The sequence below is a fragment of the Sycon ciliatum genome, chromosome 2 (genome assembly GCF_964019385.1).
Source record: "Sycon ciliatum chromosome 2, ocSycCili1.1, whole genome shotgun sequence".
In the NCBI taxonomy this organism is placed as follows: Eukaryota; Metazoa; Porifera; class Calcarea; order Leucosolenida; family Sycettidae; genus Sycon; species Sycon ciliatum.
Window position 1 is genome coordinate 17,517,084 of NC_088644.1, and position 15,835 is coordinate 17,532,918.

The window sequence follows — 15,835 nt, forward strand, 5'->3', positions numbered from 1 at the left end:
GGCAAATATAAAATTGCTTGCAAGTTGCAAGCATTCCTTTTGGGTTTCAATATCTCTGGCCGTGAATGCACATGTGGTGGGGTGAACAAAATCAAGACCATTGACATCGTGTTCTGCCTCTTGTTGTGCAGTATAGACCTCAGCTGTAAGCTCACAACTCCCTACTCAGTTTCCCATGATTGTGATTAGCTTTACTTCGATGTGACCTTCCAATACACGTTGCTGGCAGTATGACATTGCCGGCTGACTCGAGGAGATGAATACTCATTCAGGAGCTGCAGATGAGGGTGGGATGGTGAGAACCATCTTCGCAGCCTTTTGCCAATTGCCAAGGCCATCTTGATCTTTCCACCATGCCAGATTATCAACATTATTGGAAGCATCAACTGCAGCAACCTTGTAGGCGGCTTGGTGAGGCTTGCCGGCTTCGCCTCTCTGTTCACTATCCCTATCCTGGTACTGCTTCCATGGGACGGATCAAGTGGATTGATGGATCTTAGCTTTCACCTTCTGCTGCTTGCCACGGCGATGTCGCTCCGAAGCATTATAGCGGTACTGATGTCTTTTTGGCATCACTGTCAGTATAAGGTCACTGGTGACACACTTCACAAAACAACTTTCCAGTATAGTCAGAACCTCAAGAGGGAACTCTGAAACTATAGCGGCAGGGCTGATATGCGCAACCTTCGTAGATTGTCCTTGATTCACTCTTGTCTTGGTTTGCACTGCAAACAATGATTATGTAGGTTTCAATATCGTTATGAGCGATTCCTTGCCCGCATCGCGCAAGCAACACTCACCACCAAGGAGAGAGTCCTTGTGTGTTGTGTGAAAAGTCCAAATTCAAACCAAAAGCGAACTAAACTTGCGGAAATCCAGACTTCATTTCTTGCCACTAACAGAAATCCGACCAGACTAGGTACTAGGTAGGTAACCATGATCATGCATGATATGACGGCATGAAAACACCTCCGGCCAGGCGCTAGGCAGAGATCTCCCACGTGCACCGTTATTTTGATGTCCTGTAGGCTGTGTAGCTCCTATCTTCAGCCTTCACTTACGTGTATTTGGGTCATTGCGGATTGCCAATCTGTTGTATTTTGAAATGAAGTAAACATTTGGTCGAATATTGGTCGGACGACCCAGCTCAAAGGCTTTCCGCAGTGCTCTGTGAAGCGTGCCCACCAAGCACGCCGTCGTGTGTAGCATGCAAGCCACGGCGTCGTTCTGGTCGATTGTGGACAGGCGTGCTAGCTTGTTGACTTTCGCTGTTTGTACATTAGTGCACCTGAACAGTATACCAGGCGATCTGGTATTCGATGATTTGCCAGCAATCAAGGAGAACCCCGATGTGAGGTGAGTACAACGCTAGCCTGAGCAGTGCAAGCAAAATATAAAGTAATGCAAACGCGATAATGATCGACGGAAAGGTCAGCACACGCATATGTTCGTTAGGGCCAGAGGAGGGAAGGGTGTATGAACGAGTTTACAGAGTTTAGTTTTTGGAAAAATATCGGTATTTACGGACAGTCCCTGAATGAATGGATGACTGGGCTGTCAACTGAATGCTGAATGTGCTGGGTATGGTATGGTGTGTGTGTGTGTGTGTGTGTGTGTGTGTGTGTGTGTCTGTGTGTGTGTGTGTGTGTGTGTGTGTGTGTGTGTGTGTGTGTGTGTGTGTGTGTGTGTGTGTGTGTGTGTGTGTGTGTGTGTGTGTGTGTGTGTGAAATATTGTTGACTTTGCGATTTCTCTCTCTTCTCTTCTCTCTTCTTGTCGTTGTCTCCCGCTTCTGGGAGCGGCGTGACCCGATAGGGTAGCTGTACATAGTAGTAGTAGTAGTAGTGTGTGTGTGTGTGTGTGTGTGTGTGTGTGTGTGTGTGTGTGTGTGTGTGTGTGTATGTGTGTGCGTGCGTGTGTGTGTATATACGTGTGTGTGGGGGGGGGGGGTGCATGTGTGCGATGTGCGTGCGGGGACGCTTGCATATGTACGTGCGATAAATACAGGCTGAGGTCAACATGGCGGGACATCTTCTCACACGATTTCTGGGGAAACCAGCTGTCGGACCCAACGTCACATAAATCCTATCGACCACTGACGGTGCTGACGTTTCGATTCAACTATGTATTACATGGTCTCCAGCCGTATGGATATCATCTCTTCAACATTGCAATTCATAGCACTGTGGCCACACTCTACATGCATCTGTGTCGACATGTTGCCAGCAGGCGCATTGCGTTGGTTGCTGCACTGCTCTTCGCTGTGCACCCAATACACACCGAGGCAGTAAGTTTGCTGGGATGCATGAGTAATGTACTCACCACCACATGATTGATAGCCTAGGCTAGGTTACAGCCGGCAGAGCGAATAAGACCATGCACAATTCTCATGCTGTTCTGGGGGGGGGGGGGGGGTTCTCTTTTATCTCGCTACTATGTAGATATCCTTTGCCACTGTGTAGAGATGGGGGGGGGGGGGGTAGACCCAGGAGAGGACACTGCATGCAAAACCTCAGGTGACGTGTGCCTCACGAATCTTGGGGAAACCCCTGGGTAGAAATCACTGGAACTCAGAATGAGCAGATATTTCAGGACTTTTCATGTTTTTGGAGATGCTTTCACGACAGTTCCTGGAGGCACACAACATCTTATCGAAAAGTCAGTATGGCTTCCGCAGCCAACTCGGCACCCAGGACATACTCACGCTACTCAACTACCAATGGAGTCGCGTTGCAGCCAGAGGTGGTGTGGTTAGAGTCATTGCAGTTGATGTGGCTGGCGCATTCGACCACGTCTCTCATGTAGGCGTTTTGCACAAGGCACAATGCTATGGTATAACTGGTCCACTTCTCGCTTGGCTGAGGGATTACCTGACTGATCGTCACTTGAGGGTTGCAGTTGGAGGTGAACTTTCCAGTCCGTACTGCCTCACATCAAGAGCTGACATTGATTGTGGCTCCGAGCTCCTCCAGCAGGGCATTGATGCGTTTTCCCTTTGGGGACATAAGTGGAGGATCAAATTTGAGCCCTCCAAGATGCAGGCTATGTCTATAGGCCACCATGGCCAGCCCTGGGAGCTCCCTCGAGCAACATTTGACGGCACACCGGTCAGTGAAGAGAGTCGGCTGAAACTCCTGGGAGTCACCTTTGACGACACCCTGAGCTACTCCTTCCACCTCCGCTCCCTAGCTTCCCGTGCTAACCAGCGGATTGGCTTCCTGAAGCGAGCGTCTCCCATTCTGGACGCCGAGAGCCACCAACGCGTCTACAACGGCTTTGTGCGACCCACACTCGAGTATTGCCCCTTAGTGTGGATGGGCTCACCCTCGTCCCATCTTAAGAAGCTGGACCAGATCCAGCGAAGGGCCCTCCACATCATTGGAGCAGGTACTTGGCTCCCTAGCCTGGCGCTCCGTCGCCTGGTAGCTGCACTTGCCTATACCTACAAGCTCTGCTATCTAGATGCATCCAGCCCTCTGAAGCAGATGCTGCCCAAACCAGCCACTCACCGTGCCCCCGAGACAAGACCTATTCGTCAGTCTCTCCAGCTGCAGGATTCCCATCCATACCAGATGACAACTGGCCTGCCTGCCAACACCCGGAATAGCTGCCTCCAAGGATTCCCTGCTTGCACCGTTGCAACGTGGAATGCCCTGCCACCAGACCTGTTCCACCACCCACCCGCCCAGACCCACATGCAAAGCTTCAAGAAAAAGGTGTACCGTCACCTTCTTGCTCAGGACTGGCTCTCTGCTACTGATGCACTTTGAATCTGCTCGCCAACGCTTTCCCTGTTCTTATTAGTGTTCAGCTGCTTACCTTATAACCTTGCTGCCATCATCACCAATATTCTGATTCTCATGCACATGTCCCAGAACCTGCTCAGTATCCTTCGCAGTCCCCATCACCAAGAGCACTGTGCTCTTCTATCTCCCAGCTCTCTCTCTCTCTCTCTCTCTCTCTCTCTCTCTCTCTCTTTCTTTCTCTCTCTCTCTCTCTCTCTCTCTCTCTCTCTCTCTCTCTCTCTCTCTCTCTCTCTCTCTCTCTCTCTCTCTCTCTCTCTCTCTCTCTCTCTCTCTCTCTCTCGCTCTCGCTCTCGCTCTCTCTCGCTCTCTCTCTCTCTCTCTCTCTCTCTCTCTCTCTCTCTCTCTCTCTCTCTCTCTCTCTCTCTCTCTCTCTCTCTCTCTCCCTCTCTCGCTCTCCCACTCTCACTCTCCCACTCTCTCTCTTTCTCTCTCTCTCTCTCTCTCTCTCTCTCTCACTCTCTCTCTCTCTCTCTCTCTTTCTCTCTCGATCTCTCTCCTTCTCCTCTTCTTCTCCTCCCCCCATCTCCCGATAATTATTAGCCCCCCCCCCCCCCCGTTTTCTTTCGACACAATTGCTATGCAGTGAAGCCGAGACCCTAGGTCGGTGGAGCACGTCAGACCCCGTCACCGCGTCCACGATTCATGCCTGCGATGCTGCACCGCTGCGTTGCATGTCATGATTGGAAGCTGTGGCCTTTGTAAAAAAAAAAAAAAAAGACTGAAAGATATCACTCTTGTCCACGGTCGATATACAGCGAAGAATACCCCAGCATCGATAAGGATAAAGAAAGAAGCCTCCAGTGACAGCGAAGAAACAAAAAGACCAGAAGCCCTAGCCCGTACGTCTAGGCGTGTCTATGGCTGACGGTTAGCCGAGGCAACTAACAACTAGTTAAGATGTCCTCACCATGGAGTGGCTGCAACATGGCTCAACCTCAACATCGGGCAGTACCTCTTGCAGTACGCCGGCCAGAAAAAATCCCACAGTTCATTATGGTGAGTCGACAGATAACCGCCGATTGGGCATGCGAGTGCACAGTGGGCATCCATAGATGTGCAGATCATTATTTTACCATAGCGCAACTAAAAAAGCCATCTAAAATTCTAGACCATCCCTGCTTGTATAGTAAGTCGATATTAAACCGGAAGGCTCATCTACAAAGACCGTGGATGGAACTCATCCAGGAATGATAAAGCCCCGGATCGCCTGGACGAATATGAGACCTGGCAGCCGCGGAAACAGGTGATGAACCACCTGACCAGAATGAAAGATATCGTGCAGATGTCTGATGCTCTGCCTCTGCAGACTTTGCCGCCATAGGGATAGCCAAGCCTCCCAATCGCTTCGACTCGGAGGTGTAGAAGGCGTCTCTGCGAGCTGTCAGCCGCCATTCACTGGCCCAAAAATGGTAGGAAGCAAGTGATGGTCCAATACTTCATCTGAAGGTGCAGGGGTGGTGATATCGAACACTGATGCTCGTAAATGGTAGGACCATTTCAATAAGCGAATGCCATCAGCTCCCGTCGTCAGTTATTGACATACTATAATTGTCTCCGGCACGATAGCAATACTCTTTAGTGCCAATGATCCAGCTGAGGTACTGACGGCCAATCGTTGTGATGCAGACTCCTTTTCCCTGGAACATGTCCTCAGCCCAGCAATACCGTATGGGCCAGAAGAACCCTTCATTTCTCGGGACATCTTGCGAGTCAGTTCGGGCGTTAATCTCTGGAATAGGATGGGATTAACGTTTGTTGCATCCTCTTCCAGTAGGATGGTTTCTGGCTTCTGGTTTCTGGCCATTGAACTACTTCATGTAGATCTGACTCCCATCAACGTGCGGAGAGGAGTGAGGGACAGCTTGCCCCCCCCCCCCCCCCTCAGGTAACAGTTGAGACCATGCAGTTCGATTGGTGTCAATTACTTGTGTAGGAGTGGTCAAAAGCGTGTACAGTTGAACATCGATTATCCGCACATCGACTATCCGACCATTCGATTATCCGTAACAGTTTTTTTGGGCGCACGTGCCGTAGAGTACGCACTGTGCATGTAGTGAGCCATTCAAAAATACGAAAATTTTGAAAAGTAAAAAGGTCGTACATGTACATGTACATGTTTCTTATCCGGAACATTTGCCTTATCTGAACACCGCCTGACAGTTGTCTGCCCAGAGGTGGTCGGATAATCGATGTACAACTGTACTATCATAACGGGTATGCAGAAGTGTGAATGCTTAGAATGGAAAAGTCGCAATATTGCAATGTGATTTGCTTCAGTTATCTAACTGCATACCATTCTGTATTTGCCGGGACCAATCACGGTACGTGTTGCCCCTTGCAGGTGTCCAGTATAGTGGGGAGATCTGAGCCACTGAGTGCTCTCTTCTACAGCCTGGCCATTCTGGCCTTCTTCCGCAGTCATCCATTGCCAGTTTTGCAGAGACACTCTGGCTCCATATCAGTGATGGGTCTCATAGCGACTTCTCTCATGGCAGGTCTGAGTATGCTGAGCAAAGAGCAAGGGATCACCTGCTTGGCTATTTGCTGTGTGTACGACGTTGTGCTCTTGTCTCGTCTCAACGTTGCGCAAGTCTTTCAAAGCGGAGCAATCACGTAAGACATTGTCAATGCACTTGTTGCTGGGGAGATGGCAAACACACTACACAGATCTGTCAAGCTCGATCAAAGTGGTATGACCTAAGGATATGGCACTTGTGATCAACCCACTCCCTTATTAAAGGTATCAAAATAGTGAAAATACTCACTCCTGCCAAGAGCGCTGAGGCGTTGGCAACATAATCGTGAATGTGCTCATTCCTATATCACACATAAGAATATCCAATGATTGATTATAATTATATCTGCGTGTACCAAACTTATGTATGAAGCAGCTCTGCCTAAGCGGTTTGTTTGTTTCTACTTTGGAAAGCTAAGTCACGATCCAACATACTTGTATATGCTGAGTACCATGTAATTGTAGAAGGTCGTAAGGCTATCCCCCTCCCCCTGCATATTCCATTGTTTGGGAGTATATTTGACTTCAGGGTGGTAGTTTCACTAACAACCTTAGCATAAACTAATATGTTTCACTGTGCATTTTTACTGTTTCAGAGGTGTTTGGAAATCGGCACGTCGAAACAAGACCTTGAAGGCATGCATAAGCAGATGCGTGCTGCTTATGATGACCACAGGTTTGCTACTGATAGCTCGCGTTTGGATGATAGCTGGTGGCGCAGCAACAGCATTCACTCAGTCCGACAACCCTACACTGTTTGAACCAGAGCTTCTAACTAGAACACTGACATACTTCTACTTGCCAGCCTTCTCTGCATGGTTGCTGCTCTGCCCTATTTGGCTGTGCTTTGATTGGTCTATGGACTCCATCCCACGACTGCATAGCTTTGATGACCTCAGGAACATTGGAACTATTCTTCTACTTCTCCTGGTTCTAATGCTGGTGGCTTACAGTAAGTTCATTAAGTTACCGGCTTTAAGCAGGACTATTTATTTTTCCATACATCCCGTGTGAAACAGAAATTTGTTACAAAAGCTGCTATTACTCATGGAACGACTTGCATACTGATATACTTGCGGTGTGGATGGTAGGGAGAGTGCAAATGCAGATGTACCTATTTTTCCTGTGGATAAATTTAGTGCATTGTGAATTCGATTGTTTGTGGCAGTTTTTCTGTTGACAGTGTTCAAGCAATGCTTGTGTGGGAATTTAGATTTTGTAGCCAGTAGAATACCGACATTAAGGTAGTAATACTTGAACTGTGATCATCAAACCTACGGTCCTAGGAGAAGAGAAATCCAGTCATGTGTGTGTGGGGGGGGGGGGGGGGGGAGGATACTACCGTATTATCTCTAATATAAGCACAGTCTCCAATAATAGCACGTCTCCAATAATAGAACACCTTTGGGCGGCATTCAAAAATAAAGTGCTCAGTCTCCATTATAAGCACACTGTGTAAATTCATTATCTGTACCGGCGAAAAAACCGTGAAATGTGTGTGTCGGACATGAAATTGGCATGGCAACATGCCTCTGAAATCAGGTTGAAATAATAATGGAACAGTCTCCAATAAAGGAACGTCTCCATTAATAGCACGGGGCGGAGGTATATTGAAAAAATAAAGGACCGTGCTTATATTAGAGATAATACGGTACTCAGGTGTTCAAGCAAAGGGATTGTCATGTTACCAACATAATCATGTACAGTATACGATAGTTCTCAGGGAAACTGGAATTGCGCAAGATATGTGCTACGATCGCTTGCTTCAATACTATGCATTTCTATCCATTCTGTCACTCTTAAGGTGTTCCTTACTGGCCTGCAGTCACACAAAATGACCAAACTGATGGTAAGGCAGATAAGGAGGACACGTCTGGGAAGAGGGACGGTACTGCGTCTACACCTGGAACATCAGCAGAGATGCGCTACAAGCATGCTGTTGTAATCGCACTTGCACTGCTAGTGCTACCATACTTGCCTGCAAGTAATCTCTTCTTCCCAGTCGGCTTTGTCATAGCAGAGCGCATTCTCTATCTTCCAAGCATGGGATTTTCCTTACTGGTTGCTATTGGCTACTGCAAGATGCTATCATACAGCAAGGCTGCTAAGAGTTGTCAAGAAGAGGACAACTCTAGCAGCGGGATGGCATCAAAAGTAAGTTATACAACATGGTTGTTTTGCAACCTGACGTGAGCAAGTAGGCAACTGGTTGGAAAAGAAACAGACAGCCTGAACATAAAGGGAGCAATGCAAGGAGGGAAAGGGAATAGCGCAATTTAAGGAGCATGGTGATAATTCTGTGGATAAGGAGCCACAAAGCAGCAGTTTTGGCATTAAAACTCAGCGCTGGCTGGCTTTTAGGCACTACAAAACATGGCTATCAAATGGACATCTTTGGAGACTGAAGGGTGAAAACCAGCCATACAGCATTGAGTGGCCAGCGAGAGAACATCGGCACCATATTCCAACATGTCAAAGTGCTGCAATGTCTTTCCGGCTGAGAAGCAGGAGGTTACCTGGGCCAGTAAAACCCGCTCCCTTAGCAAGAGGTCAGAACTCTTACCTAAGTGTCGTTAAAAACAAGTTTTACCTTTGTAACGTTGTCTGCAAGGTCGCGTGAATGTAGCTTTATAATCATGCTACCCGTCTCCTTCAGTATTTGTTTTCGCTTGTCGTCTGTGTGTGTTTTAGTGCTTAAGCCCATCAGCCCTGAGTTTTTTCCTGTGCATGACGTATGCCACCTTCGTGCCAGAACTGCTGCTGTGTGGCTCCCAGTCCACAGGCTTATCACCTGCTCCTCAAGTTTTGTGCTATTGCTTTCCCCTCCTCACCTCGCTCCCATTATGTTCAGGCTGCTTGTTGTGGACCACCATTTGCCTGGTGATCTTGATTTAATGTGAAATTTTGAGTCGCAACACAGCTTCCCCTCTCTCTTTACTGTGTTTTAAAACTTGTATAGAAAGCTTCCTTGAGCTGTACCTAGGACTTTCCCAGTGTTGGTACAGTATCACTGAAGAGGGTAGCTTCATCACGGCTTGGCAGGGAGAAGAACATTGTTGTTGCTGCTGTGGCTCAGTGCTGCTGTTGCTGTGGCTGCTGCTGTGGCAGCTGCTGTTGCTGTGGCTGCTGCTGTGGCAGCTGCTGTTGCTGTTGCTGTGGCTGTTGCTGTGGCTGCTATTGCTATGGCCGCTGATGTTGTTGCTGTGTTGTCGTAGTTGTAGTCATCATCGTGTATGTCTTCGTGACTGTCGTTGTCACCATTGCTCTCATTTGCGGTATTTGTGTTGCATGAAATCTTGTTTGTGATCGTTTCACAGTGTTATTATGAGTCTTTTTTTATGACTGTGTGTTAATTGTCTGTCGTCTTCTCCATTCTTTCTGTGTACGCTGCGCTCTTTACTGTGTTCAGGACACTGGCAAGGGTACTATCATCAGATGCTTGCTTCACTGTGGTCTGATTGCTGTGATTGTCAGCATGACATGCAAGACATTGCATAGGAATACACAGTGGTATGATATGGCTGTGTTGGGAAAAGCAGGAGTCAAGGTCAATCCTGCGAATGCCAAGATTCACTTCAGCATTGGCAACGACTTGGCACAACAGGTACTGGGATCATCTGTGTAGGATAGCAGAAATCTATACTGACACACCTGTTGCTTCGGCTATAGGACCATTCAATGTTATAACAAGAGTCTGGTATCCTAATGTTCCCTATTGTTGGCTCAACATCCGAGTTGTAATGTTCATACTATTTTGGATAAACCCCCTAGTTTTGTGTGCAGCTCCGTATTTGCCCAGATGCAAAATAGGGGATACTACTACCTGCGAGTTGCCGCCTTCAGACTCAAGATAAGAGCGTCCAATTACCACTGGGGCATTATCATCAACCCAGTCACTGATTTCTGTATGTGCTGGTCCCAACCTTCATAACTCAGTAATAGGATGCTACGACTTCTTGACTTGGCGAAACATTCAAGTGTTTTTTATGTCAGTCGGGAGGGAGAGTGAGCTCCAGCGTTTGGAGCAGCCAGGCTTTGCCAAGCTAGTATCCTGGACACACCGACACACCACAATTTGGATGGGCTAAGTAGGAATACCGTCTGCCATTTCCTGCAGTGGATATGCCACCTACTCATGATGGGAGCATTGTATGACTGACTGCATGACGTATTCTGCAGGGTCAGCGTGCTTGTGAGCTACACTTTCGTGAAGCAATTCGCCTCCGACCTAACTACACGTCTGCCTGGACTAATCTTGGTCTGGTCATACTCAATATGGGTAGGTTCACTGGTCCGGAAACTCAATATGGGTAGGTTCACTGGTCGCGTGACCGACTCTCGTGATACTCAATATGGGTAGGTTCCCTGGTCCGGATATTCAATATGGGTAGGTTCACTGGTCTCGTCATACTCAATATGGGTAGGTTCACTGGTCCGGATATTCAATATGGGTAGGTTCACTTGTCCGGATTCTCAATATGGGTAGGTTCACTGGTCTCGTCATACTCAATATGGGTAGGTTCACTGGTCCAGATACTCAATGTGGGTAGGTTCACTGGTCTCGTCATACTCAAAATGGGTAGGTTCATTGGTCCGGATGTGTGTGGAATATTAAACGTAAGACCCAGGGTGGTACACTCAGGCATCCATCTCCACGACACAGATATTTGAATATTCCATTCATCCCATCCTAACATTCGACCTCCTAGTTTGCCCTTCTTACTTTACTGCCATTTGAACGTTTTAAAACCTCCTTGTTGGCCATGCCAATGTCATGGCCGCGCTTGGCGGGTTTGTGACTTGGCTTAGATCAGTCTAGTGGCTACCCAGGTAGACGACCAATCATGATAGTCGCCATCCAAGTTGCTAGCTCACATAGAACGACAGGTTTCTAATTCCACTTGAATAGTGTTTATTTGAACCATTGCAGTACTAGATCGAAAGATCAAGTGTGTAGAGTCAAAAGACCAAAGCAGGAGAGAGTCGGAGTGACTCTCTCAGAATCGAGAGGAGTAGTGAGCTCCCCGAGAATCGAGGATGAATGTTAGCAAAACAGCTCCTTATATATGCTACATTATGTGATCAAAAGTATACAGTGGCAAGAATGCGTAAGGATTATTTCTATATTACCGTACAAACAGTGGTGCAATATGTGCAATCAGCCAAACTAGAATATAGTACAAAGAATGATCAATCAATACGGGGAGCTCGCTCACCCACATTACATGAAAGGACTCCGAGGCTCTTCGTGCGACGGGGCCTGGAGTATGCTGTCGGAAGTTGCTGCAGCTAGAGCACGCCGCCTCCGTACGCTGCCTTGGTCGTTGGTCACCCTTCATCTCCTGCCCGTAGGCTCTTCCCTCTCATTACCCCGTAGGGTGCTTCACGGTCAAGCCGTGACCTCTCCCAAAAAGGGATAACGGAGTCCGCAGTGCGCGAAGCACTTGCAGGACCCTTTACGTCGTACGACGCGAGAAGAGGGGCCTTGCTTGCTCAACAAAGGTATCAGCTCCCTTGCAGGACTAAGGCTGTGTTTACATGAGAAATTTCAACCCGGGTCGAGTTCAGCCCGGGTTGAAAGTCTGTACGATAGACGAAAGAGGTGAGCGTTTACATGAAGTCAGTTGACCCGGGTCAAATACTGATATGCCGCCAAAAGTCCACTTCTACATTCCTGTATGGTCACGTGAATCCGGTCGCGCGAAATTTGCATCTGCAGTGCCGTTCAAACCTGGCGCGAGATACGCACAGAAGTACGTTTGTACGATTTTGTTGACCCGGGTTGATTTCAACCCTCCCCTTGGGGGGAGGGTTGAAATCAACCCGGGGCGAAATTTCAACCCGGGTCAAGCGCAATGCGTCATGTAAACGCGCCATTCATTTTATGCACATGGCGGGTTGAAATCTGACCCGGGTCGAACTCAACCCGGGTTGAAACGCCTCATGTAAACACCGCCTAAGCAGGGTCCCCTCAAGCTCAACAGTGTAGTGAGTACAATGCTGATGACTTGTACTGAAGGTGTAGCCGCCGTACGACAACACTTGTGACTCGAGGCCACGAGTTGTAAGCCATGATTGCTCAACTAACGAAAGTGCCAAATCCTTCGTAGGACTAATCATGGTTCTTACAGAACTCTAGAATATTTCGGAGCCCAGCTTTTGGCTGCTGAATCTCATTGCGTGGTCGCTTTCACGACGAGTCGAGTCCGGGTCATGACACCAATATTCTATACTGGCACACTTGAGCTTAGGAAGCAATATCAGGAAATACTGCTCTCTCGCCACTAAGTCCGCTGATTAAGCCGTCTACATAGCAGCGTGACATGCGACAAGGGTAGCTTCACTGGCCCCACCACTCACTATGGTAAGGCTCACCCAGTGACTGATGATCATACTCAATGTAGGTCAATGTAGGTAGGGCCACTGCCGAAAGCCTACTATCGCTGTGTTTCGTGGAGAATGGTTATGTGCAATGTTGCATGATAGCTTTGAATTTGAATCCTGCAAAGGATTCCTGGGATTGCATTCCTCTCCCAACTGCCGTATTTTTGATACTTTTCAGATCGTGCAAAAGAGGCTGAGGCTGCCTACAGGAAAGCTTTGTCAATCAATCCAGAGAGTGGCAATGCACATACCAACTATGGTCACTTGTGCAAGATGCAGTTTCGCTGGTCAGAGGCATTGGACCATTACGAGAAGGCACTGATAAAGCAGCCAGGCAACCCAACCTTGCTACACAATTCGGGCATATGCTGCAAAGAGTTGAAGAACTATACGGTATGATCGTTAAGTACCAGTAGCCACCTTCTATTCAACCACTCAATCTACGGATGTAAAACCTGTTCCGAATTTTCAAACTGCGCATGGGAGTGTTGTATGACTTGGCCATGGAATAGCAGACTTCATACCATTTTGTGGAAGTTGTACCCTGCATGTTGATGTGCTGTTGATCTCCGTAATTATGTCAGGTTACTCAAGTTGAAAGATGGTGACTGTCTCAGCTTTCACTGTTCTTGTGTTTTCAATGACAGGGTGCTGTAGAGTACTGGAATATGTGTGTGAAGCTGTACCCCACTTACTCTGATAGCTGGCTTGCAATGGGAGATGTTTTGTCTAAGAACCGGTCACGCACGGGCAGTGAATTGACATGGTCTAAGGGCAAGCGTGCCAAACGGGTAAGTTATTTCATGAACACTGGTTCCTATATTTCGTTGCGATGCATTGCTTTTTTGACAGGATAGTGTCTGACAGCCAGCGTTCCTAACACTGGTACATTTTCCGGGTAGTAATTCTGTCTTGAAATGAAGTCCAAAGTTGGGGAAATGGATTGTCACAAACCAGGGTCTAAAAACTATACAAGTGGATGCCCTGCTCTGTCTTTTTATGTTGCATCCACCAGCACTAAGGTAATTTCTTGTACATTGTGATATCCACCTTTGTAGGCCGAGGAAGCATTGCGCTCTGGTCTCAAGTATACGCCAACTTCAGTAGATCCATGGCTCTCCCTAACTCAGCTGCTATTAACAAATGTAAGTGAACACGCAATAGTGTCGGTAAAGTAGCCTGAATTACTCCATGGCGTGCCTGCATATCACTAACTAGAAATAGTTACGGTGACGATCCTTCACTGATTTTAACTTGAAGGTTGAAATCTGGTATCTTTGGTGATATTTGGACCAGCAGAGCTCTATTAAATAGTTTTTATAATGCAGTGCTCTCGAAGCACAGATTTTGTTAGACTGCTCAGTCTTAAATGATGATGGGTGAAGCCCCCCCCCCCCCCCCACACACACACAAGTACACACGAGTACATACACACACACACACACACACACACACACACACGCACGCACGCACACACACGAGTACACACACACACACGGCCGGACCTACAATGTTGCCCACTTCTACAGACCTGGTGTGTCACACTGTGTGACATCACATCACGGGGCAGAGTGTAGACACAATCAGCTTATCAGGACGATCAGAAGTAGACAATTTTCAAAATTAAAGGTGTTCATTTCCCACTTTCTTACCCAGGGTAAAATACAAGAAGCTGAGGTAGCCGCACGGACAGCCATTTCACACTTGCCGCAGAACTCTGCACTTCGGTATTGGCTTGGGAGGGTAATGGAAATACGCAAGCTCTTTCCAGAGGCCAAGAAGCACTACACGGCAGCTGTGCAGCTTGATCCAGACAACAAACGTGCCAGCTCTGCTCTTGCAGTTATCAATGAACAAAAGACATTTTAGCTTCATGCAATCCATCTAGACCTTGATTACATTTTATTCTGACTTTGCTAGGTCTCCTCGTCATGTTTGTTTAAAATTATTCAAGGGCATGTTCCCTACGGTTCAGTGGCAGTACTCATGCGGGCTTAGGCGAGATTACTGATTAGATTATTATAACTTTGATCTATGAAAATCAGTCAAACGTGCGGCATTTTTTACTGCAATTTTTATTTCTTGGTTGTTCTTGCACATCCAGGAGTGTGCGCATATAGTAGAGCTACATTGTACATAATACCTATGCATGCACAGTGTAACTGGATTATGGGACAGCCTTCAAGATTATTTTGACTTCAAAAAAGAAAGATATAGTGCCCTGTGCCACATACTGTACAGATGTACATGTACACTACACTACAGTAAAAGCTGGTGTAAGCGACCTCTCGTTTTAGCGACCACCTGCTCTTAACGACCGTTTTTCCATGTACCGACAGTTCTACATGGGCACTGTGGGAACTGGTTCTAAAGACCACCTGGCTTTAACGACTGCTTTTCCTTGCACCGTGGGGTGTTCGCTTAAACCAGGTTTTACTGTATTCCGTAGGTGCGTACAAGCCCAGCTGGTCACACGGTGCAGTACATGTGCAATTGACCATACTGTAAATTTACCCATCATCTGATGGACGGAAAGCTCAGTAATGCTTGTCCCTCAGCTTCATGAGGCTGGGCAGCAAACGGCACTGCTGACTACATGTAACTGGCTGCTCTTCCGAATTCTGTGCCGTGAAGTGGATCTCTTACCTGCCCTAAGGGCGGCTAGTAGTAGCCTTCAACTAATGATTATGTGGTTTGTATGGAGTGGCAAAGCCGTGTCACATTGTGACAATGCACAGTTTTGTAGTGTGACTTACAATAATAAAACATGTTATCATGGTTTATACATGTATGCCATGGTGGTATGGTTTGCTGCAAGACTAAGGTAGGACTGGTTTCCATGGTTTCTGCTCACTCAAAGCGGGCAATTGTAGTGAAGCAGGCAATTGTAGTGAAGCAGGTGTAGGTGGATAATAAGAGAGTGACAATACTTGTGAAAAACGCTGGTTTTCACAATCCCTTGGGTCCTTGCCATATAGCCAGAGCATCTCCGATGGCATATTACAAGTACTGAAGTAGTTTCTAAGTATTTTTAGTAGTTCTACTAATTCTAGTACAGTAGTTACAACGACCATGGCCTGCCCACTAGTGCACGCCATGGCGCCACTCCACGTTTTACATGTAACACCATGA

General features: G+C 47.4%; 1 protein-coding gene across 1 annotated transcript; it reads left to right on the top strand.

Annotated features, from left to right (window-relative positions):
- The first annotated feature begins 1,032 nt into the window (after nucleotides 1–1,032).
- On the top strand, nucleotides 1,033–14,987 carry LOC135809002 (protein O-mannosyl-transferase TMTC4-like). The gene is made up of 11 exons (XM_065322257.1): nucleotides 1,033–1,356; nucleotides 2,006–2,285; nucleotides 6,146–6,417; nucleotides 6,916–7,271; nucleotides 8,124–8,473; nucleotides 9,729–9,923; nucleotides 10,499–10,598; nucleotides 12,882–13,096; nucleotides 13,351–13,494; nucleotides 13,762–13,848; nucleotides 14,360–14,987. Exons 1-11 carry the CDS (start codon nucleotides 1,208–1,210, stop codon nucleotides 14,570–14,572), a joined length of 2,361 nt encoding a protein of 786 aa, XP_065178329.1. The 5' UTR covers nucleotides 1,033–1,207; the 3' UTR covers nucleotides 14,573–14,987.
- Nucleotides 14,988–15,835: the final 848 nt, after the last annotated feature.